This window comes from Dendropsophus ebraccatus, chromosome 13 (genome assembly GCF_027789765.1).
Source record: "Dendropsophus ebraccatus isolate aDenEbr1 chromosome 13, aDenEbr1.pat, whole genome shotgun sequence".
Classification (NCBI taxonomy): domain Eukaryota; kingdom Metazoa; phylum Chordata; class Amphibia; order Anura; family Hylidae; genus Dendropsophus; species Dendropsophus ebraccatus.
Window position 1 is genome coordinate 12,704,656 of NC_091466.1, and position 23,633 is coordinate 12,728,288.

The 23,633-nt window shown below is 43.1% G+C and overlaps 1 protein-coding gene across 1 annotated transcript; it reads right to left on the reverse strand.

Annotated features, from left to right (window-relative positions):
- Positions 1–4,033: 4,033 nt before the first annotated feature.
- Positions 4,034–13,542, reverse strand: LOC138770421 (Fc receptor-like protein 6). Its single transcript, XM_069949525.1, has 6 exons — positions 13,515–13,542; positions 13,023–13,304; positions 12,640–12,909; positions 7,759–8,040; positions 7,378–7,653; positions 4,034–4,193 (listed from the first exon to the last, which is right to left on the reverse strand). The coding sequence occupies exons 1-6, from the start codon at positions 13,540–13,542 to the stop codon at positions 4,045–4,047; spliced, it is 1,287 nt and encodes a 428-aa protein (XP_069805626.1). The 3' UTR covers positions 4,034–4,044.
- Positions 13,543–23,633: the final 10,091 nt, after the last annotated feature.

The following is a 23,633-nucleotide window of genomic DNA, read 5'->3' on the forward strand; positions in this document are numbered from 1 at the left end:
AGGGTACCTATAAGTAAAAGGTCTAAGCCTAAGCCCTCCTCCTGATGACACCCGTGTTAGAGTCAAGCTAGGTGAGGGGCTATGCGGTTGTCATTTAATATCACTCCCCTACTTGTGATAGAGTAAAACAAATACTGTATGTAACCAACTATTCGGTCAGTTAGTAGACCGCAGCTACTTTAGGCTGACATTCTACCTAGCACTTTATGTCATTCAGATAGGACGGGGGGGGGGGGATTAAATGTAGAAAGCCAATAAAAGTTATATTTTATATTTAGTGGGAACCAGCTGGGGTGAGCTCTGGGCTCATGGCCCTATATGTCATATATATGAACATACCTCTCGCCGCGCCTCCTCCTCCAGCTCCCTGTCAGCTCGACGGGCGCGTCCCTGTCTCCTAGGGAGCGCGCGGGCTCTGCTGTAACTTAAGGGTCACTGTGCCTTTAATTGACTGCTGCTCTGCTCTGAGACTCTCCTATAAATTGCAGCCCTGCCCCACCACAGGTGTTGGAGCCTTTGCATGCTTTCCTTAGTGTGTACTCCCAGCTCTCCTGTATCCAGCCTGTGTATCCTAGCTGTATACTCCTGCCTGTGTATCCTGCTCTTGTATCCTGTCAAGCGGTTCCAGCCTATCTGCCTACTTGTCTCCTGCTGCACCTCGCCACCACCACTAGCAAGCCAAGCCAGGGGTAGCGACCTGAGGATCGCCTGCCGCAGCAAATCCATCCTACCTTGCGGCAGCCTCTGGTGAAGACCAGCGGCCCCTTAGACTCCGCTCCCTGGTGCGGCTTACGTCATCGCTAGTGGTGGCACAGGGGAACCACCACTCCCAGCGTTACACTATAATGTATTTAGATTGTTTGTATCCTCCGAGCTGAGTTCCTTATAGGCACTAGAGATGAGCGGACCGCCGGATATTCCAGGGAATTCACCATGGATTCCCTGGAATATGCTGGCCGCATATTCCCGGGAGCGCAACTATGCGGCCGGATCGCAGGCATGACGAGAGAGAGAACTGCTTTGGGACCAAAAGTCCGAACAGTTCGCTCATCTCTAATAGGCACATGTTGGGGTGATTTTTCTTGATGGACAACAGAGAATGTTTTAGCTTGAGTGCTTGTAGTGAAGAGAGTAAGTGAGGAAGTATAACTAAGTTGAGTAGGTTAGGAAGTGTAGCGGAGTCGGGATGGTTATGTAGTGACTATGGGGGAGATTTATCAAAGGGTGTAAAATTTAGACTGGTGCAAACTGCCCACAGCAACCAATCACAGTTCCTCTTTCCTTTCAGCACTGCCTAAAGCTGAGCTGTGATTGGTTGCTGTGGGTAGTTTGCACCAGTCTAAATTTTACACCCTTTGATAAATCTCCCCCTTTGTGTAGAAGGAGACTCTCATGCGCACGGTTGAGAATACTGTAAGTGGTGAAGAAAAAAACTGTCTTTTGCCAAACAAGTCCAGTGAGTGTCAGGTTTTATAGTACAAGCCCCAGGCTTGAGCAACTGGGCGAGGCTAACCTCTCAGGATTACGTGTGTAGGCTGAGCAAGATCCAATGGAGTACTTCAGCTTGTGCTATTTGCTCCACTGCAGACACATTCAGGCTTTATAATAATACTATTTATTTGTATAGCGCCATCAGATTCCGCAGTGCTTACGGGCTTTGGATTGTCCTGACTAATATAAGAATCCTCGGCGTTGGCAAGGTTGAACCCAAGTGACAGTTACCCCACCTTTTGGTTTAGCACTGCGTTCTCTGTAGTTCTCTTACAAACTCCAACAAACTTCTGTCTCTCTCCAACTTCAACTACTCACTAGAAGCGCCCCCTCCCACCAACTAACTGTCCACAATAGTAGGTGACCGGGACTAACTTCCTGTTGGTGGGAAAAGTGCTAGAAGGGGTGCGGTGTGCAAGTGTGGTAGGTGGAGAGTGAGTGAGGCACCTGAACCAGCGATTGGACAAAAAAAACCAACATACCGCACCGTTCAGCTGTGCGTACACTAGAGAGAGGGAGACACCAAGTGGTGACGGTGCTGAAAGGCACCCTTCATCCCAGAGTCACCCATCACCTGACAGAGTTACCTTTGGACAGGTGGAATAAGACTTAGTGGCACCTGTACTGGGACACTACAATATTATTGGGGTTATGATGGGAAATTCACCTTGTCCTCCAGTAATCGGCACATAATATTTACCCTATATGCTTATTCATATGTATTCAATGTGAACGCTGAACGTTAGATCAGAGAATGGAGCCTGTATCTGGGATCTTGTGTCCTCAATTAATGATGAGCGAATTTGCTGAATATTCAGACTTGTCAGAACTGGAATGTTCTTTATTTGCTCGCCATGCTGCCTGGAGAAGTTGGATGCAGCAATACAGAGTCCTAGAAAACAAGGATTCAGTCCTAGTACTGCATCCAACTACTCCAGTGAGCGGTAATCAAATGCTTAAAGTTCTCAATCCGATGTTGCTCATCATTATCCACAATGTCATCTGTATTCTCGCTGAGGAGCGAAGCCGTGTGATGAGAAATAACACATAGAGAACTTATCATATGGAGACATTTTATTGTCAGTAATAATATATAACAAAATCATGAAGGGATCTGATAAGAATACAGAGTGATGGGGTGTGTGACTATATACAGAGCCATGGGGTGTGTGACTATATACAGAGCCATGGGGTGTGTGACTATATACAGAGCCATGGGGTGTGTGACTATATACAGAGCCATGGGGTGTGTGACTATATACAGAGGGATGGGGTGTGTGACTATATACAGAGTGATGGGGTGTGTGACTATATACAGAGGGATGGGGTGTGTGACTATATACAGAGGGATGGGGTGTGTGACTATATACAGAGGGATGGGGTGTGTGACTATATACAGAGGGATGGGGTGTGTGACTATATACAGAGGGATGGGGTGTGTGACTATATACAGAGGGATGGGGTGTGTGACTATATACAGAGGGATGGGGTGTGTGACTATATACAGAGGGATGGGGTGTGTGACTATATACAGAGCCATGGGGTGTGTGACTATATACAGAGCCATGGGGTGTGTGACTATATACAGAGCCATGGGGTGTGTGACTATATACAGAGACATGGGGTGTGTGACTATATACAGAGGGATGGGGTGTGTGACTATATACAGAGGGATGGGGTGTGTGACTATATACAGAGCCATGGGGTGTGTGACTATATACAGAGCCATGGGGTGTGTGCGGCCACTATGATTATATACAGAAGAGGAGATCCTTTCCTCAAAGCTTTTACTTCTACTCAAAATCAAGTTAAATACTCATGGTCATGTGGATAGAATATAAGGACATTAGCCCAGCAGTAGTATATTGTGTGCTTAGTCATATCTGGTATAAGGACAGGTGTCAGGCAGCGGCTCCAGCTATATAGATGTCAGTATATCCTCCGCTGTATGTACATGGATGGATGATGCTGTTGGGTCTTGTAGCCAGGTATATAGATGACAGTATATCCTCCGCTGTATATACATGGATGGATGATGCTGTTGGGTCTTGTAGCCAGGTATATAGATATCAGTATATCCTCCGCTGTATGTACATGGATGGATGATGCTGTTGGCTCTTGTAGCCAGGTATATAGATGTCAGTATATCCTCCGCTGTATGTACATGGATGGATGATGCTGTTGGCTCTTGTAGCCAGGTATATAGATGTCAGTATATCCTCCGCTGTATGTACATGGATGGATGATGCTGTTGGGTCTTGTAGCCAGGTATATAGATGTCAGTATATCCTCCGCTGTATGTACATGGATGGATGATGCTGCTGGGTCTTGTAGCCAGGTATATAGATGTCAGTATATCCTCCGCTGTATGTACATGGATGGATGATGCTGTTGGCTCTTGTAGCCAGGTATATAGATGTCAGTATATCCTCCGCTGTATGTACATGGATGGATGATGCTGTTGGGTCGTGTAGCCAGGTATATAGATGTCAGTATATCCTCCGCTGTATGTACATGGATGGATGATGCTGTTGGGTCTTGTAGACCAGTCGGTCAGTATACTGTAGCGGTGTCTGCTGCCTCCATAGACTTCACCCATGTTATATGATAGAAGACAAGTAGTGCAGCAGCTATTATTACACATGCGGATAATGTCAGGCGGATTATATTCTGCTGGGTATAGCCCATATTGGCATTGCGGCCTAAAAGAAAAAAAGTTTAAGTTAATTTTTTAAGAAGAATAAAATAAGTTTCTTTCTTCCATTACAGCATGTTGGGAGCTAGAGATATACAGAACTATAGGATTTATATACCATATTTTTCAGACCATAAGGCGCATCGGATTATAAGGTGCATTACCAGTTAGGGATTGCTACGGCGTCTAGGTTCACATTTAATGAAAACAAGGTGAGACCGTATAGAGTCACAGACCAATAGGGATGGGGATGTGTGAAAGAAGCCATCCGGTCTCTTCACGTAGACCTCCCGCAGCCCATCTTCTCCTCTTTTATCCAGCCCTTTGGATAAGCCTTGTTGATGACACCAGCAGGAAACTTTTTTTTTTGGTAAAGTCTTCCTCTTGAAAATGACCATGTGTTGTAGTTACTGGCCATTAGCCTGACAGGCGAGAACTACAGTGAGAGATGACTTCTTGTGTCCTGTGGTACATATAGATACCGTACTGGTCCCTGTTTTCTCACTAGTACGTTGTATGGGGATGTCGAAAGTGAGGGGAACCTCATCCATATTTGTTATGTGTTCTGGTTGTATTTTCTTTTCATTTATTTTAGTTATGCAGTAGGTGCCGAAAATGGCCAGCTTCTCTTCATAATCCTTTGGCAGTTGCTGGCAGACAGTAGTTCTGGTGCGGATAGAGAGATTGTGCCTTTTCATAAAACGAAAGCACCATGAAGGACCTCCTTGAAAGTCCTTGATCTCTATGTTGTGTGCTAACGCTATGGCTTTGAGACAGTGGCGATGCTTCTACCGACTCGGATAGTGATGAGGGGGACCTGAGAATGCTTTATTCTGAAATCGCCCAATAATTCCACATACGGGGTGCACCGGACTATAAGGCGCGCGTTTGATTTTTGAGAAAATCATATCATTTTATGTGCTGCTTATAGTCCGGAAAATACGGTACAACTAGATGATTGTCTGCCCTGATCGACCATTGTGACCGACTGGAGATCCATCATTGTTTAGATTTCCTAGATAAAGTACAAATGTTAGATCCTTATCTTGCCACGATCCAGTGACACCCTCTTCAGCCGCTGGAGCGTCACCTCAGACTGCCGGGAGCGCACTGTGGACCTTGCTCCTGGCCTGAATGTCACGGATACCTGACAGCATTCCTAGCAACCAGGGACGCTGTGTGCAGTGAGGCGCGGGGGAATTGGTGGTTTACCTGCCAGGTCAGCTGGGACAATAGTGTGGTAGGGTCACTTGGATACTCCACGGTAGCCTGGAGTGGTGTTGGATCCACACCGTACAGTTGGCGCCTCACCAGCACGAAAGAAAATAAGTTAAATCAAGTCGGTCGGTCGGTAGGTGCAGGTGCAAAATAGACAAGCTAGAGTGCAGTGTGTTAGCAAAAAAAAAAGTTTCTTTGCATCAACATGGTGCAAAGAGAGAGAAGGAGAAGGAGAAGAGTTGGGCCCTGCCCAATGTAGTAGTGTGCTCTGCCGGAACAGTTTGAGTGACCAGAAGAAGGTGATTCCCTGTTTGGCTTCTCTCCACTTTGGAAAACATAGCACTGCATAGTTGTCTGAAGGTTCGCCAAAAGAACGCTGTGGCTGAGCTGATCCTTACACCTCCTCTCACTTGGACCTACAGCCACTAACTAACTTCCTCCCACCAGGAACTAACTTCTCCTACAGGGGGTAAACCCTCATGTGAGTGGTAGGGGCAGTGTGAGTGTGGAAAAAGAAGGATATGACAGAACAAGAGGAAAAGCACCTGCACCTATAAGTGTTCAGAAATCATCATATGGTACAAAACATAGTTTACTCTTCTGCTCCTTTAGCTGTGCATCGAGTTAGATTAAAACAGTATTGACACCTAGTGGGAAAAACAAAATAATACACCATCTCCCACTGTGACCATGTCCGGGGACACTATATGTGGATCTGCATCACCAGTGGGAGCTCAGCTCCTTCAGCTAAAACTGTTTCTGTTCATTTTAACTGTTAGGTTTTCCTGCCTGTTATATTCTGGTTGCCCATGTGTTCTGCAGAGGGGATCAGGGGGCTGGCCCAATCATCTCCGGTTCCCTAGTCTCCTATATATTGCATTAGACTCTGGCTGTTCAGTCTAGTACTCCCAGCAAGTTCAGAGATTCCCTGTGATTTTCCTGTATTTACTTTGTGGCTTATCCGTCCCCCTGCACCTGTTCCCTGACTATGCTGACTTTCCGCTTGCCCTGACCATTTGCTATGTTACCCAACTATCCGATTTGCCTTCGATTTTGTACCTTTGCTGTCCTCTGGTTGTGACCTTCCTTCCTGACCCTCCTCTGTCTGTCTTGCCTACGTTCAACGTTCCACTATTTAAGTTAAAGGGGTTGTCCGGCGATAAAAAATTATTCACAGAATAACACACATTACAAAGTTATACAACTTTGTAATGTATGTTATGTCTGTGATTGGCCCCCTTCCCCGTGTCCCACCACCCCCACCCGTGTACCCGGAAGTGTGGTGCGCTATACATTACCTCTCACGTGCCGACCACGGTCTCCGATCGTCAGCAGTGACGTCTTCTTCGTGAGTCCGGCGGATCTTCCCGAGTGCCGGCCGCCCTCTGCAGCGTCATCCGAAGCTCAGCCGCGATTGGCTGAGCATAACTGTGCTCAGCCAATCGCGGCTGAGCAGCTGATGACATGGCCGCGTCATCAGCCGCTCAGCCGCGATTGGCTGAGCAGAGTTATGCTCAGCCAATCGCGGCTGAGCTTCGGATGACGCTGCAGAGGGTTGCCGGCACGCGGGAAGATCCGCCGGACTCACGAAGAAGACGTCACTGCTGACGATCGGAGACCGTGGACGACACGACATGCGGTGAGTATAATGCACCACACTTCCGGGTCTAGCGTGGGTGGGGGGAAACACGGGGAAGGGGGCCATTCACAGACATAACATACATTACAAAGTTGTATAACTTTGTAATGTGTGTTATTCTGTGAATAATTTTTTATCGCCGGACAACCCCTTTAAGGACTGCCTACAGTTGTCCATAACCACCTAGGGCTGATATTGCCAAGTAGGCAGGGACAGTGGACAGGGACAAGTGCAGGGTCCACTATCTGCGCCTTTCCCATCTCTTCCCTGACTGAGAGTACCGAAAGATTTATAACAACAAATTTACAAGTTTTAATTTTTTTTATATACCTACTTTGTATCTGAATATAGACTCTATTACTTGTTGTAGTTGTTGCTGTTGAGGTTCTTACTTCACAGGTATAATACCCAGAATCTTCCAGGAAAGCAGAATAAACTTCATATTTATTATATGATGTGAATTCCTGAAGCGTCCGTCCATCTCTGTAGAAAGCAAACTGCACTTCTGTAGGCTTTATGTATGGACTAAGAGCCGTGTTACATGTCAGGGTCATGGGATCTCCTTCATACACGTCACTGGTCACAACAATACTTGGCTGCGAGAATGGCTCTAAACATAGAAGAGAAAGAAGAAAATATATCACGTGAAGTGATCTCACACGTCACCAGGTAGAAATTAAAATTTGTCGAATATTCAACCAGTGTCCATACTCACCCTCTATTTTGATTACTTGCTCTGCACTTTTTTTCCTTACTCTCCCATCTGTAGTTTCCATTTCACATGAATATTTCCCAGAATCCTCCAGCTGAACATTGTGGACTTCAAAAATATCCCTGACACCAGATCCCTGAACAATCCGTCCTTGTCTAAAGAAAGTAACCCACAGCTGTGTATTGCGTCTGGGAGGATGGAGACTTGTCACACATTTTAGGACCATGTTGGCTTTCTTGAAAACTGGTTGTGGGTTCACTTTTATTTTTGGAGTCGTGAACAGCTCTAGAAAAGAAAGAAAACTAGAGATGAGCAAATCTTTTCAAAATTCGGTTCATGAACCGAACCTTAACGAATTTGTACTTGTCCTCTTTTCTGTGTCTTCGGCTGCCTCCCACTCTCTCGGGTAATGACTGACTGAGGGACAGCAACATGGCTGAATGGACTGTCATTCCTGTGTCTTGAGTGTCCCACTGGTCTCGGCGCTGTCCCTTAGTCAGTGATTACCTAAACGGGCTGGAGGAGGCTGAAGACACTGGAAGAGGACACCAGGGGAGCAAACGTTTTTTTTTAAACAAATTTTGTTAATGACGTTAGCAAAAGTTTGCTTTGTCAATTAAGGGAATTTTTTTGCTACATTCACTATGAATCCAGCTTCCCTGCATTTGCTTCACTCATCTCCAAAGAAAACCAGTGTTGTATAGAGCTTAAAGGATATAGACTTTAACTTTTCATTTACATGACCCAATGGGAGTTTGTGCAGTTGGGCTGGGAAGAAAAAAAAACTTGAAGGATTTGGATGTTGAGAAAGACAGTGATTGTCAACCACTGGATTTCCCCCTATAGAGACCTTTATAAATTTAGTTAAGAAGGATGCTGAACAGCTAAACTCTATGCATCATATCAGTGATTCGTTGTGTCTGAATGTATCATATCGAGATATGATGGGATGATGGACCTTGTCCATGACCATGATCTGGTTTCCAAACCAGCCAACAAGGATAATGTGATTGTGATCATGGACGGAGATGATTATATTGCAAGTATATTAATAGAACTATGTATATATATATATATATATATATATATATATATATATATATATATATATATATATATATATATATATAGACAAGAGTCATGCTTCATCCCCTACAAGTTATCGGTGGTGTTTTGTCAATACTAGACATAGAGGGAATGCTGCCAATTTGTGAAGAGGAAATCTTATAGAAACATAGAAGATTGTCGGCAGAAAAAGACCTCTGGGTCCATCTAGTCTGCCCTTTTAGAATTTCTCTTCTTATTATCTTAGGATAGATATATGTATATCTCAGGCAGGTTTACATTCTGTTATTGTAGATTTACCAACCACATTTGCTAAAAGCTTGTTCCAAGCTTCTACTATAGTAATGTCTTCTCTCAATGCTTCTGATCTTTTTCCCAACTAACCTCAGATTGTGTCTTCTTGTTCTTGTGATCAGTTTTTTTTTTTTTTTTTTATTAAAATGACTTCTCTCCTGAACCCTTTTTAGTCTTTTAACATATATAAAGGTCTCTATCATGTGCCATGTTATCTTTTTTCCTTCAGACTATACAGGTTCAATCCCTACGTTTTTTATGATTCACACCCTTTGACATTTTTGTAGCCCGTCTTTGGACCCGTTCTATTTTATCAATATCTCTGTAGGTGAGGTCTCCAGAACTGGTCACAGTATTCCAGATGTGATGTCACTAGAGCTCTATAAAGCTGGATCACAATCTCCTTCTTCCTACTGGTTATACCTCTAGCTGTACAGCCCAGCATACCATTATATATATATATATATATACAGCCCAGCATACTTATGAACACTGTGGACTATTGAGTGTGTGCTAACTTGGTAATTTTCTGATGTAAGGTACCTAGAGAGAAAACTAGTTATCTGTATCTTACAGTGATAGTTAGTCTTGTAACTAACAAAAAAAGCAGTTTCCTCTAATAATGGAGACAATCGATTATATTCCTATGGGAAAAATCCTGGTTTAAATTGTCTTCAAAATTCTCTGCCAACAGATATGTTTATTGGGTGTAAAAAATGATGTTGTTCAAGAAAAATACAACATGTAACTTTTCTCTTGACTTCTTGTAGGCATCTCTGTTGTAGATTAAGTACAAACTCAGTTTTGTTAAACTTTGGACACTTACCTTGTATCTGAATATAGACCACATAACTTCTTGTTGTAGTACTCACTGAGGTTCTTACTTCACAGGTATAGTTCCCGGAATTCTCCTGGTGAGCGGACTGAACTTTATTTTACTAACCAGGATCCTGCTCCACACTGATGAGGGACAAACAATCCCAAAACAGCTGTCTGTGGATGGATACCTTGCTTGGGTATTTCCCAAGTCATGTCATTGTTGACTGTGGCTTGTTGGACGTTGGTTTTGTTGACTGGAGAGCCTCCTTGGCTTGGTTGTTCCTTCTTGGTAGAAGGTCTGGCTAACTCACTGACATTGAGAAACACGTGATGGTGTCTCCACAGTATTTTTGCAAATTTATCTTCACAGGGGGCAATTTTCCTAGAATCACTGATGTTGAGAAACATGTGATGGTGTCTCTGCCGTGTTTTGGTTGATCTCCCTGAAGTCAACCATTAGTCTTTTAAATAGGTGGCAGATAGGCAGTCTGAAAATTGTGGATTATTGAGCATGTGTTAGCTTGGTATCTGTGGTGATAAACTGGTATTCTATCAGGTGTACAGTACCTATAGAAACTATAGGTAGTGTAATATAGTGTCAGCGAGTATAAGTTGGCCTGGTCCTCCAGTCAGTGTCTGATTCAGAGCTGCTCTACTTCTGATGTCCTTCTGTTCCAATTTCCAGTGTTCCTAGCAGCCAAACCATGACCTGCTAAACTACAAGAGGTGTGACTGCTGCCTAAGGCAACTGAGATTTTCAATCCTTCAAGTCCTGCAATCCGCAGTGCTTCAACCTCAATTCAGTGGTTGGAGATGTTTGCTTTTCGCCGATGTGCCCGCTGCAATTTGTCACGTCCTAAGACTAAAACCAATGGTTGTCTCTGCCCAGTGTTCTTCCTGGGGCCTGAACTCCTGGGTGTGCCTCTTTGTGTACTCTGTACAGCTTGATGGACTCTTCTTCACTGTAAGTACAGGTTTTCTTCTCCGGTCTTCCAAGAAATCACAAGTAATTCCAAGATCCTGGACCCCTTTACATCAGGGTACCCTACATATTGGACAGTGGCCCTCTGGTAAGTTCCCCCAATTTCCAGGTCTAAATCACGTAACTCAGAGGCTATTCAAATCCCACTGTACTTTATTTATCCCACCACTTTCAGCATGGACTGGGGAGACAGAGAAACATAGATTATGTGTTCTTGATTTGCGATGGAGGAGCACCCCAATTGTTGGAGTTTATTGAATAATACCCTATAATACAATTTACTATTATTTAATCATGCAGAAGGGCCTTTCGTGTTTCGCATGTTAGCTTTATCGAGGGTGACCACTCGATAAAGCAAACACGCAAAATGCGCGTCGGGTGAGTGGTTTGGTGGTTGGTGCACTAAGGACAAGGTTTGTGGGCTAGTCATTCATCTGACATTAGTCTGGTATATACTGGGTACATTACTATATATTCTTATTTGATGTGATATATGCCCAATGCCCAGGGCTTCTTTCATGTAAATTGTTTGTTCTTTACATATTTCCTATATTTTTGAGGTTTACTGTGTAGCTCAATTTACTGCCACCTGTTCCCTTAGGGATCTGGATATAAGTCAGCTCCTGTATAACAATTTTATACTGTTTTGTTAATTTTTGTTTCTATATACATTCTAATAAAAGAGAGTTAATACAATTTCAAATATTTGGTCTTGCACTTTTTGTTGGTGGGTATTCCCCATTCCTTTTTTGTTGGTTTGATATATAAGATGTGCATGTGGACCTTCGTGTGACATATTGGGTCATATATAGGTGCATATATTTAAGGCATATCAGTGGATCCCATTTTTAACTACACAAGGAGCTTTAATAGATCCATATGTTCATTCTATTTTATATCACAAATAGAGATGAGCGAACCTCGAGCATGCTCGAATCCATCCGAACCCGATTGTTCGACATTTGAGTAGTGGTGGCTGCTGAAGTTGGATAAAGCTCTAAGGTTGTCTGGAAAATATGGTTACAGCCAATGACTATATCCATGTTTTCCACATAGCCTTAGGGCTTTATCCAACTTCAGCAGCCACCGCTAATCAAATGCCGAAAGTTCAGGTTCGGATGGACTCGAGCATGCTCAAAGTTCGCTCACATCTCTAATCACAAACTGTTGACATTATTTTTTCAGATCCTTTTAGTTCCGTTAGAATTAGCCAAGTTGGCTGACTTCTTGTAGGTATCTGTATTTTAGATAAAATACAAAAGCCTGAAGAATAAAAATGGCTGCAAATCGCACCCATGGTTGATACGAAAGCTTGTTCAGCTACAGTATACTGTATAATTTGATCAAACCATATTGCCTCATGTACCACGGGCAGATCTTCTAATACACATGAGTACCTTCGCTAAATGACACTGGGCTGGTCAGCGAACGCCAACCCCGCAAAGCAAGCGCAAGCAGGGAAGGGAGGCCATAGAATGGCCCTGCAACCCCTCTGTCACAGGACCAAGCCCCAAGGGGCCCCCACAAAACCCTCAGGCACCGCCGTCTGAAAAGGTGGCCACCAAGCAAATTATATCCTAACTTCTAATGTTGGTTTTTAATGTAGCTGAACAAGCTTTCGTATCAACCATGGGTGTAATGTGCAGCCATTTCTGTCCTCCAGGCTTGTGTCTATTTTAGATAAAGTACAAATTCACGGTTTTAATTGAATTTTTGGCACCTACCTTGTACCTGAATATAGACCCCATAACTTCTAGTAGTTTCTCTGGTTTTTACTTCACAGGTATAATTCCCACAATCCTCCAGGTGAGCGGCCTGAACTTCATATTTATTGGATGATGTGAATCCCTGAACCGTTCGTCCATCTTTACAGAAAGCAAATTGCACTTCTGTAGGCTTTGTGGATGGCTTAAGAGTTGTTTTACATGTCAGGGTCATGGGATCTCCTTCATACACGTCATTGGTGACAGTAATAGTTGGATGAGCGACTAGCTCTAAACATAGAAGAGAGAGAAGGACATATATAATATATGGTGAATTTACACTTCTTTGCGTAAAAAAAATCCTCACATACTGTATATCATACATACCCAGTGTCCGTACTCACCTTCTATCTGGATTACTTGCTCTGCACTTCTCTTCTTTACTTTCCTATCTGTAGTTTCTACTTCACATGAATATTTCCCAGAATCCTCCAGCTGAACATTGTAGACTCCATAGATATCACTGACACCAGATCCCTGAACAATCCGTCCTTCTCTATAGAAAGTAACCTGCAGTTGTGTATTGTGTCTATGAGGATGGAGACTTGTCCCACAGGTTAGGGTCATGTTACCCCCCTCAATAACTGGGTGTGGTGTCACTTTTATTTTTGGAGTCGTGAACAACTCTAGAAAAGAAAGGAAAAAAATGTATTTACCTTGGAAGATTTGGACATTATTGGCTGTTTTACATTGGTCAGTGGGAGGCAACAAATAAGCACTGATCAGCGAGGTCGACGCTCGTTCGCATAGCCTTCACATGGTTTCAGATAACAGGAGTATTTTAAACCCTCTCCCTGCTCCCTTAGATCTTTACATGTTTTATATTTAAGACCAACTTTCCACCATTTTTGTATTGTTGCCCATCTTCGCACCTGTTCTATTTCATCAATATCTATTTTGATAATATCTATTTTTTTTAGGTGAGGTCTTCAGAACTCGACACAGTATTCCAGATGTGATATTACTAGAGCTCTATACAGCAGGATCACAGTCTCCCTTTTCCTATTGGTTATACATCGTGCAATAAAGCCCAGCATACCATTATTTATACAGCCCAGCATACCATTATATATACAGCCCAGCATACCATTATATATACAGCCCAGCATACCATTATATATACAGCCCAGCATACCATTATATATACAGCCCAGCATACCATTATATATACAGCCCAGCATACGATTTGCTTTCCCTACTGCCTGGCTTCATTGGTGACTCATTACAAGGTTTCAGAAATCACTACCCCTAAATCCTTCTCATCTGAAGACTTTACTAACACAGAACTGCCAGTACGATACTTGGTCGTGCAAAAATTGCCGAATAATTCATGTATAAATGATCCTGGATTTACCTTCAACAGATACAAAAACGTCATCTTCTTGAAAGTAAAGTGATGAATAATAATCATAGATTTCTTTTCTACATGTGTATCTCCCGGCAGTATTCCTGTCTACATTTCCTATATGATATCTTGCATTATATTCCCAGTCTCTGATGAATTTGGTATCTTTATAGAATATTGTATTTCTTCCAGTGTGTCCAGGACAGTGGTGACATCTCATCTCTATGGCATCTCCTTCATAGACATATAGAGGGGTCTGCAGGATGACATCACCTGTAATATAACATGATATAAGATAAGGTGATATATATGATCTCTCGTCCTCTGTGTGTGATACAACTTGTTACCCTGTCTGTATATCTGTGACCTGGTAGAGTTACTCACCATCACTAATATCTAGTTTAACAGGGTCACTTCTTTCTCCAGGTCTGGTCTCACATCTGTATCTTCCACTCTGTAATCTTCGAGCACCTTCTATTGTATATGATTTCCCATTGTGTACAGGATGAGAGTCTTTGTACCATATATAGCTCAGCTCTTCTCCTATAGTAGACGCCACATCACAGCTCATTGTTATTTGCTCTCTTGTACATATCTTTCTGGAGTTTGGAGTGAAGGTGACCACAGGTCTGATGGCCGCTCCTATAAGACATCATGTGTTATACAGAGGAATTGTACACACAGTCACCTGCACGTTCTTCATACCTCTTCATAGTGCAGGATGAGATCACACAATGTATATAATGCGCCGTCAACATAGAAACAACCATCATGGGCTGTAACCCAACCAGATCTACAGCTAAACCTCCGAGCTCATGACCCATCACTGCTGTTATAGAGAACCGGTCACTCTTTATATTGGATTACCAGTATAACACCCTAACACATCTATACTCTTAATATCATCTTGTATGAACATGTAAGAGCCTCATTCTGCACAGATTCTATATGTTTATCAGCTTTATAAATATATTTTATTTTAATGTTTTTTTATATACTTCCCCACCTATTGGCCCAAAAAAGAGAAGATGTGTGTCAGAGAAACAATTTAAAGCCAATGTATATGCCAGTAGAATAAAATAAAATAAAATCAATTGCAATCCTATGTACAAATAGACTTAAACAGTCAATGATAGACACTGTATACGGATGAGCGAACTTGCCGAAATTTTGAATTTGCACAATCCTGAACAATCAGTATTTAAAAGCTGTAGAGGGTGAATACAGCCCGAGGACTGCCTGGAAAACATGGATACAGCCTACAGCTGAAAATAAGTTATTGCCTCTTGGGGCTCCTGAACCTCCTCCAATTCCAGCCATCGTGGTGCTAGAAAATGACTTAATCTGTTCCAGTTGCTGCTTTTGCTACTCGCCACATTTGGACCATGTATAAATTGGAAACATGGAGTCACAAGGTCTTGCCCCGGACTCCTTCAGTCCATACTGAGAAGAAAGTTGACTACAGCACCTGATACTTCTCAAGACAAGTAAAACTGGCCAGTCGAGAGAGGTAACAGTGCCTCAAGGACTCTCTTGCTTTACCTAACATTTGTCTGTAAATACTGTAAGGTTTTATAAAACATTAAAAAACAAATCTGGTAACTTACCTTCTTGTATGAGAACCAACCCTATAATACAGAATAGAAAAAGAGTTACCAGATATAATATTTGTCAGGATGGTATCTCTGCAGAGCATTATGCATCACTCTGCTCGTGCTGTTCGGCCGAGAAGGCACTGATTTTCTTGTATCCTGTTTCTGTGTTTTGTTTTGCTGTGTGTGAACTGTCTGGCCATGTCATGGTTAATCTTTGTTTTGGTTCTGCTGTGACTGACAGGTCTTCCTGCCAGTGGATCTGTTTTGTTCTCAGCTGTCTGTGCTTGGAGATCAGGGGGATGGTCCAATTATGTTCTGGATCAGAACCCTGGCCTCCTATATAACTACCTCAGTCTTGGATATCATTGCTGGTTATTGACTTAGTCTCTGCCTGCTTGTGGATTCTGTTTCTTTGCATCTCCTGACTACTGCTTTGTGTTCTGACTATCCTTGCTAGCTGCCTGCCCCTGAGCATATCGCTTGTTTGTTTACTCTGATTATTGGATTGTGATTTTGTACTGTGCTGCCTGATTGTTGTGACCCGGACTGTTGACTATTCTTTATTGTGTTTTGTCTGTCTGTCTTGTCTTTGTGTCCCACCTAGCCAGTGCAGGGACTGCCGCCCAGTTGCTCGCCGCCATCTTAGGGCGGATTGTGGCAAGTAGGTAGAGGACAGTGGGCGGGGCTGAGCTTAGGGCTCACTGTCTAGTCTTGTCCTGCTGTCCGGTTCCTAACAATATAATCCTCATTGGAGGTTATTACAACCTAGAGCTGCCATTAGTCTAAATGTATAACTAATAGGTTATTTAAAAAGTTAAAATAGACCACATCAGAGATCACTTGGCTGCTTAAAGTATCTGCGTATCACCAGATAAAGAGGGTGGCTGACTCCTGGGGCCTCTCTATACCATACCTCTTTAACAAGGTTATCTATCTATCTATCTATCTATCTATCTATCTATCTATCTATCTATCTATCTATCTATCTATCTATTATGTATCTCATATCTATCTACCTATCTCCTATCTATTTAGCTATCTATCTATCTATCTATCTATCTATCTATCTATCTATCTATCTCCTATTTATCTATCTCCTATCTATCTATCTATCTCCTATCTATTTAGCTATCTATTATTTATCTCCTATCTATCTATCTATCTATCTATCTATCTATCTATCTATCTATTTCATATCTATCTATCTATCTATCTATATCTATTCATCCAGTGTTGTACTGGGGTATCTGGGGCCCACCAGAGGATATGGGCCCACCAATGAAAAAACAGTAAGAAACGGCATGCCAGTCACGTTTGTGCAGGTTCTAAAGCTGGAGGCCCATCGGAGGATCCTCCGGTCCTTTGGTGGGTCAGTCTGACACTATATCTATTTATCTATTTGACCAAATCTTGTAGCACTTAATTGGTTCCAATGGTTCAAACAGTGTTCATTACCTTGAAGATAAAGCCTTTACAAATATGGCTTTTGAAAAGGTTTTAGCTTTGATGGTGAAACCCGTTGAGTGCCACAATATTTGGTCACATTTTTTAACATACTCTTGTCTCTAGAGATGAGCGAACCTGACGCGAAATTTCCGCATCTGACTCCCGCTGATTTCCGGCTCTGTGCTGCGTGTGGATACAGCCTAAGGAACGCCTGTAAAACTGGAATACAGCCTAGGCCATAGGCTGTATCCCAGTTTTCTAGGCGTTCCTTACGCTGTATCCACACGCAGCACAGAGCCGGCAAACAGCGGGAGTCAGATGCCGAGATTTCTGGTTCGAGCAAACCAGAAATCCGGCAGGTTCGCTCATCTCTACTTATCTCTAGCCTGTTGGCACCCTGTCTTCAAGCTGTGCACCTTTACCATAGATTATATCTATCTACAGTATCTCATCTATCTACAGTATATCCGTCTATCTATCTACAGTATATCCGTCTATCTATCTATCTATCTATCTATCTATCTATCTATCATCTATCATCTATCTTTTTTTTCCATCAGATTTTGTCTTCCAAATCTGCATATATTATTACATATAGTACATTTAGTATAGTACATTTATGTAAGAAATTGTCTCTACACAATTTCCTCCATATCATTTTACATGATAGACATGACAGACATGAAGATGATTGTACTTACAGAGTAATAACAGCGACGTCTCTGTGGACATGGTGGATGGAGATGATGCTGCCGAGTATAAGGAGAGGAGTTGTATCTGTCAGTGTCATGTATCCCATAAATACAAGAGGGAAGGAAGTGCGGGTGTGTGTGTGTATTATAGAAGGGGGGGGGGGGGGGGAGGCAGTTGTGAAATACTAAGTGTCGTTTAAAAATCATAACTATAATAATGAGATGTAATAATGAGACGTATCATGATGCTGCTGGATGATAATGCTGACTATTGATATAATTATTTCTCCAGATGTTGGTGGAAATATATTTACAGATTATTTATACTGTCTGTGTGGTAAATCAGTGGAAGTATTGAAGAAATATAATCAATGGATAAACTCTATAAATGCTCTTCAGCTTTTCATACAATTCATAAAGAGCATTTGTGGAGTTTATCCATTGATTATATTTATTCCCCTGGAGTCGTAAGGAGTCTCTACGTGCTAATTTAAATATGAAGGAGGTTCTGACTGCAACTTAAGAAGTATTGAAGAGCAGGACTATGGCAAAGACCTTTTAAAGGAGAAGTCTGGCGAACATTTGTATTAAAGTATTGTATTGTCCCCCAAAAGTTATACAAATCACCAATAAACACTTAATATGGGAAATGCTTATAAAGTGCTTTTTTCCCTGCACTTACTACTGCATCAAGGCTTCACTTCCTGGATAACATGGTGATGTCACTTCCTGGATAACATGGTGATGTCACTTCCTGAATAACATGGTTATTTCACAACCCGACTCCCAGAGCTGAGCGGGTTGTGGCTGCTGGAGAGGATGATGGCAGGGGCACACTGAGGGACACAGGGCACTGAAGGGACACTGAGCATCCCTCTGCCATCATCCTCTCCAGCAGCCACAGCCTGCACAGCTCTGGGAGTCGGGTCGTGACATCACCATGTTATCCAGGTAGTGACATCACCATGTTATCCAGGAAGTGACATCACCATGTTATCCAGGAAGTGACGTCACCATGTTATCCAGGTAGTGACATCACCATGTTATCCAGGAAGTGACGTCACCATGTTATCCAGGAAGTGACATCACCATGTTATCCAGTAAGTGACATAACCATGTTATCCAGGAAGTGAAGCCTTGATGCAGTAGTAAGTGCAGGGAAAAAAGCACTTTATGTGCATTTCCCGTAATAAGAGTATATTGGTGATTTGTGGATATCTGGACTCTGATACAGTTCCCCATATAGAGCTGATAGAGAAGTTAGTGAGGTTTGGAATAATCCCTGGAGGGTTGTTGGTAATGGCATATCTTCTGAGCAGAGAATGGTTACAAATGGTGGCCACAAGGGTTTGGTAGGTAAGGATAGTGACATAGGAAAAGGTTTGGTATGTAAGGATAGTGACATAGGAGAAGGTTTGGTAGGTAAGGATAGTGACATAGGAGAAGGTTTGGTAGGTAAGGATAGTGACATAGGAGAAGGTTTGGTAGGTAAGGATAGTGACATAGGAGAAGGTTTGGTAGGTAAGGATAGTGACATAGGAGAAGGGTTTGGTAGGTAAGGATAGTGACATAGGAAAAGGTTTGGTATGTAAGGATAGTGACATAGGAGAAGGTTTGGTAGGTAAGGATAGTGACATAGGAGAAGGTTTGGTAGGTAATGATAGTGACATAGGAGAAGGTTTGGTAGGTAAGGTTAAAGGCTAAAAAGGCTAAAAAAAAATGGCCCTTTTGGCCAAGAAGAGCTGAAGCTCATGGTCCAAATCATGGATGAAAGGGATTATGCCCTGGAACATGTCCCTGTAACTAACTGCAACACACATAAAAGGCGTATCCTAAGCCAAGTGATACGTGCCCTCCAGCAGGATCTGAACAGGCGAAGGACCCGTGGGCAAATCCCCCAAAAATAGTCGGACCTTAAGTACAAAAGTCCCTGCAAAATTGCTGTGATTTTTGCCGACATACGTCACGGTGAGTAATATGCTGTGAACCTGATTGTGGGATGTGTAATATACTGGAGTCGTGATACGTGGATGTGTAATATGCTGGAGTCGTTATACAGGGATGTGTATAATATACTGGATTCGTGATACGGGGAGGTGTGCACATACTTTTAAGTGTAGCACTCACGTTGGGTGTGTACTGTCGTGGATGGGAAGAGGAGGAGGAAGAGGAGGAATGGGAGAGTCATCCTTCTGGTGGGGACAGCCCATTGTTGCTTGTTCAGAGTTTGGCACACATGGCAGACTTCATGTTGACAGCATAAAAGGAGAATATGTCAGCTCACCCTTGATAGCCACAATTAGCGCAGGTGTGTGTGGACCTCCTGGAAGTGAAGCATGTTCTGGCTGTATTGCGGGCCGCAACCCGGAAAGTCCATGAAACAAAAAATTCCATCCACGGCTTCAATAAAATTATGGTAGCTTTATTGGGACATCACAAAACAGACTTCATGTTGGGCTGCTTTGTAAGGGATAAACACGTAGTCCGTATAATGGACTCTAGCTGATACAGGATATTTGCACTCCTGGACCCCCGGTATAGAGACCAGGTTTTCTCTCTCATTCCCCCGGAGGAGAGGTCCCAGTGGAAAAAACAATACAAGGTGGAACTCCTGCAGACGATAATGGAGATCTTCCCGCCTACCATCGCTGGCAGAATAGAGGAGAGTTCCTGCGGGAATGTTATACCATCAGCGAGGTCCATGACCAAAAATGGAACACTGTTCAAAGTGTGGGACAATTTAATGGCACCCCAGCGCCAAACATCCAGCACTGAGGTGCCTACTACCAGCAGGAGGCAAAAGTATTGGCAGATGTTGCGAGAGTACGCAACACTGTCCTCCCCGATCCTCGGTGCCATACACTTATTGGGTGTCCAAGCTGGACACATGGCTTGAACTCTCTAAGTACACTTTGGAGGGGCTGGCCTGTCCTCCCGCCAGTGTGTTATCAGAGAGGGTGTTCGGCACAGCAGGGGGAATTATAACGGATAAGTGCAGCCGCCTATCCACGGAGAGTGATGACCACCTGACGCTAATAAAAATGAACAGCCACTGGACTGACCCACACTTCCAAACTTCTCCACCAGAGCAAAGCAGAAGAAAGTGAAGTGCCTTTTGCCTGACCCTGTCACATTACCTTCTACTCTTCCTCCTCGACCACTGTACCACTGCACTTGTAGGGCCTACTAGACCCTTTTTTCTTGGGGGTGGGGGTTGGGGGGCTTGCCTCAAGGGCCCCCAAGTAATTTTGAAAAGGCAGCAGTTGTAGACCCTGCTAAGGACTTTTTTTTGGGGGGGGGAGGGGCATCTAGGGCCTCTAGTTTTAGCCTCCATCTAATTTTTGGAGGGTTTAACTTAATGGCCTGCCTGCTAGCCTATTGTTGGAGGGCTCACCTCTAGGGCCTTCAAACCAACTTTTGGAAGGCTGAACTGCAGTGCCTGAAGTGTCTATAGTGACACTTTGTAAAACGTGCCCGCAGTGGGTACAAGAACAATTGCTATATATTGTCCCCAGTGCCCACATGGTATAATAGGGACACTATAAGTCTGGGTACTGCATACTGAGAACTACTGCTGCTGCTGCTAAGATCTATGTAGTAGCACTGAGAACTGCTTTGGATTCAAAGATGATTTTTTTCACTGTGTGGTATCACTTGCCCTTAGTGGGCTTCTGGAACAGTATGTATCACGTGCCCTTAGTGGGCTTCTGGAACAGTATGTATCATGGCCCTTAGTGGGCTTCTGGAACAGTATGTATCATGGCCCTTAGTGGGCTACTGGAACAGTATGTATCATGTGCTACTGGAACAGTATGTATCATGTGCCCGCTGTAGGCTACTATAACAGAATGCATCACGTGCCCTTAGTGGGCTACTGGAACAGTATGTATCACATGCCCTTAGCGGGCTACTGGATCAGTATGCATCACTTGCCCGCTGTAGGCTACTAGAACAGTATGTATCACATGCCCTTAGTGGGCTACTGAAACAGTATGTATCACGTGCCCTTAGTGGGCTACTGAAACAGTATGTATCACGTGCCCTTAGTGGGCTACTGGAACAGTATGCATCACGTGCCCTATGTAGGCTACTAGACCAGTATGCATCATGTGCCCTTAGTGGGCTTCTGGAACAGTATGTATCACGTGCCCATAGTGGGGTACTGGAACAGTATGCATCACGTGCCCTCTGTAGGCTATTATAACAGTATGCATCATGTGCCCTTAGTGGGCTTCTAGAACAGTATGTATCACGTGCCCTTAGTGGGCTATTGTAACAGTATGTATCATGTGTCCATAGTGGGCTACTGGAACAGTATGTATCACGTGCATTTTACTGGGCTACTGGAACAGTATGTATCACATGCCTTTACTGGGCTTCTGGAACAGTATGTATCACATGCCTTTAGTGGGCTTTGGAACAGTATGCATGACGTGCCCGCTGTAGGCTACTAGAACAGTATGTATTGTGATTTCATAGGAGAAGGTTTGGTAGGTAAGGTTAGTGATATAGGAAAAGGTTTGGTAGGTAAGGATGGCGACATAGGAGAAGGTTTGGTAGGTAAGGATAGCGACATAGGAGAAGGTTTGGTAGGTAAGGATAGTGAAATAGGAGAAGGTTTGGTAGGTAAGAATAGTGACATAGGAGAAGGTTTGGTAGGTATGGATGGTTACATAGGAGAAGGTTTGGTAGGTAAGAATAGTGACATAGGAGAAGGGTTGGTAGGTAAGGATGGCGACATAGGAGAAGGTTGGGTAGTTAAGGATAGCGACATAGGAGAAGGTTTGGTAGGTATGGATGGTTACATAGGAGAAGGTTTGGTAGGTAAGGATGGCGACATAGGAGAAGGTTTGGTAGGTAAGGATAGTGACATAGGAGAAGGTTTGGTAGGTAAGGATAGTGAAATAGGAGAAGGTTTGGTAGGTAAGGATAGTGAAATAGGAGAAGGTTTGGTAGGTAAGGATAGTGACATAGGAGAAGGTTTGGTAGGTAAGGATTTAGGTAAGTAATTAATACTTACTGTAAGGATTTAGGGCTAGTGATTTCTTATACATTAAGAAATCACTGACGAATCACTGATAACTCGCTCACTCAATAGGTGGCTGCGATGGGACTGCACAGTGATTGGCTGAGCAGCACATCAGTGAGTCAGGAAGGGAAGCAGGCGGGAACGCGGACATGTAAAGCATGGTCCCTTTAAGGTCAGGCAGCTAATAAGTTAAATAGGCAGTGACTTCATTCTCGCAGAGTAATATGCAAAGCCATAGGTCATAACAGTACCGAGTATCAAAGCGGATTTCGTTTAAAAAAAAAATCAGATTGCGAAAAATATTGAATGGTGAGCATAATGTATTGATTTATTTGATGATTTTGCTTAAAACCAGATTTGGTCAGTTCCCTTTTCTTCAGCAGTTGAGTCACAGATTTTTGAAACCTGACATTTTCTGACATTTCCTGAGAACTGTAGGAAGAATATATTTTTAAACCATATACCTAAATACTTGACTTGTTGGCACAGCTGTATTCTTTTTATATGGATATTGAGTAACATTTATTGGTTTTGTTCACATGTTCCTTATTGTATGCGTCAGGCGGTGTTCCCACAACATCCTTTAAAAGTGAAGAACGGCTGTTTTCTTTTTACATATGAAGGCTATTAATAATGATCATAATTAATAATGGCCGTCAATAATAAAAAACTGCAGTTTTTTTCTCCTAAAATACATTGTGGGAACATAGCCTGACGCTGTTTTCTTCCTGATATGAAAACTACAGCAAAACTACTATAAAATCATTTCTACCTTCATGATATTTCCTCCCAGACTACTGCCAACAATGGTCTTGAGAACTTAAAGGGGACCTGTCACCCCGGCTGCC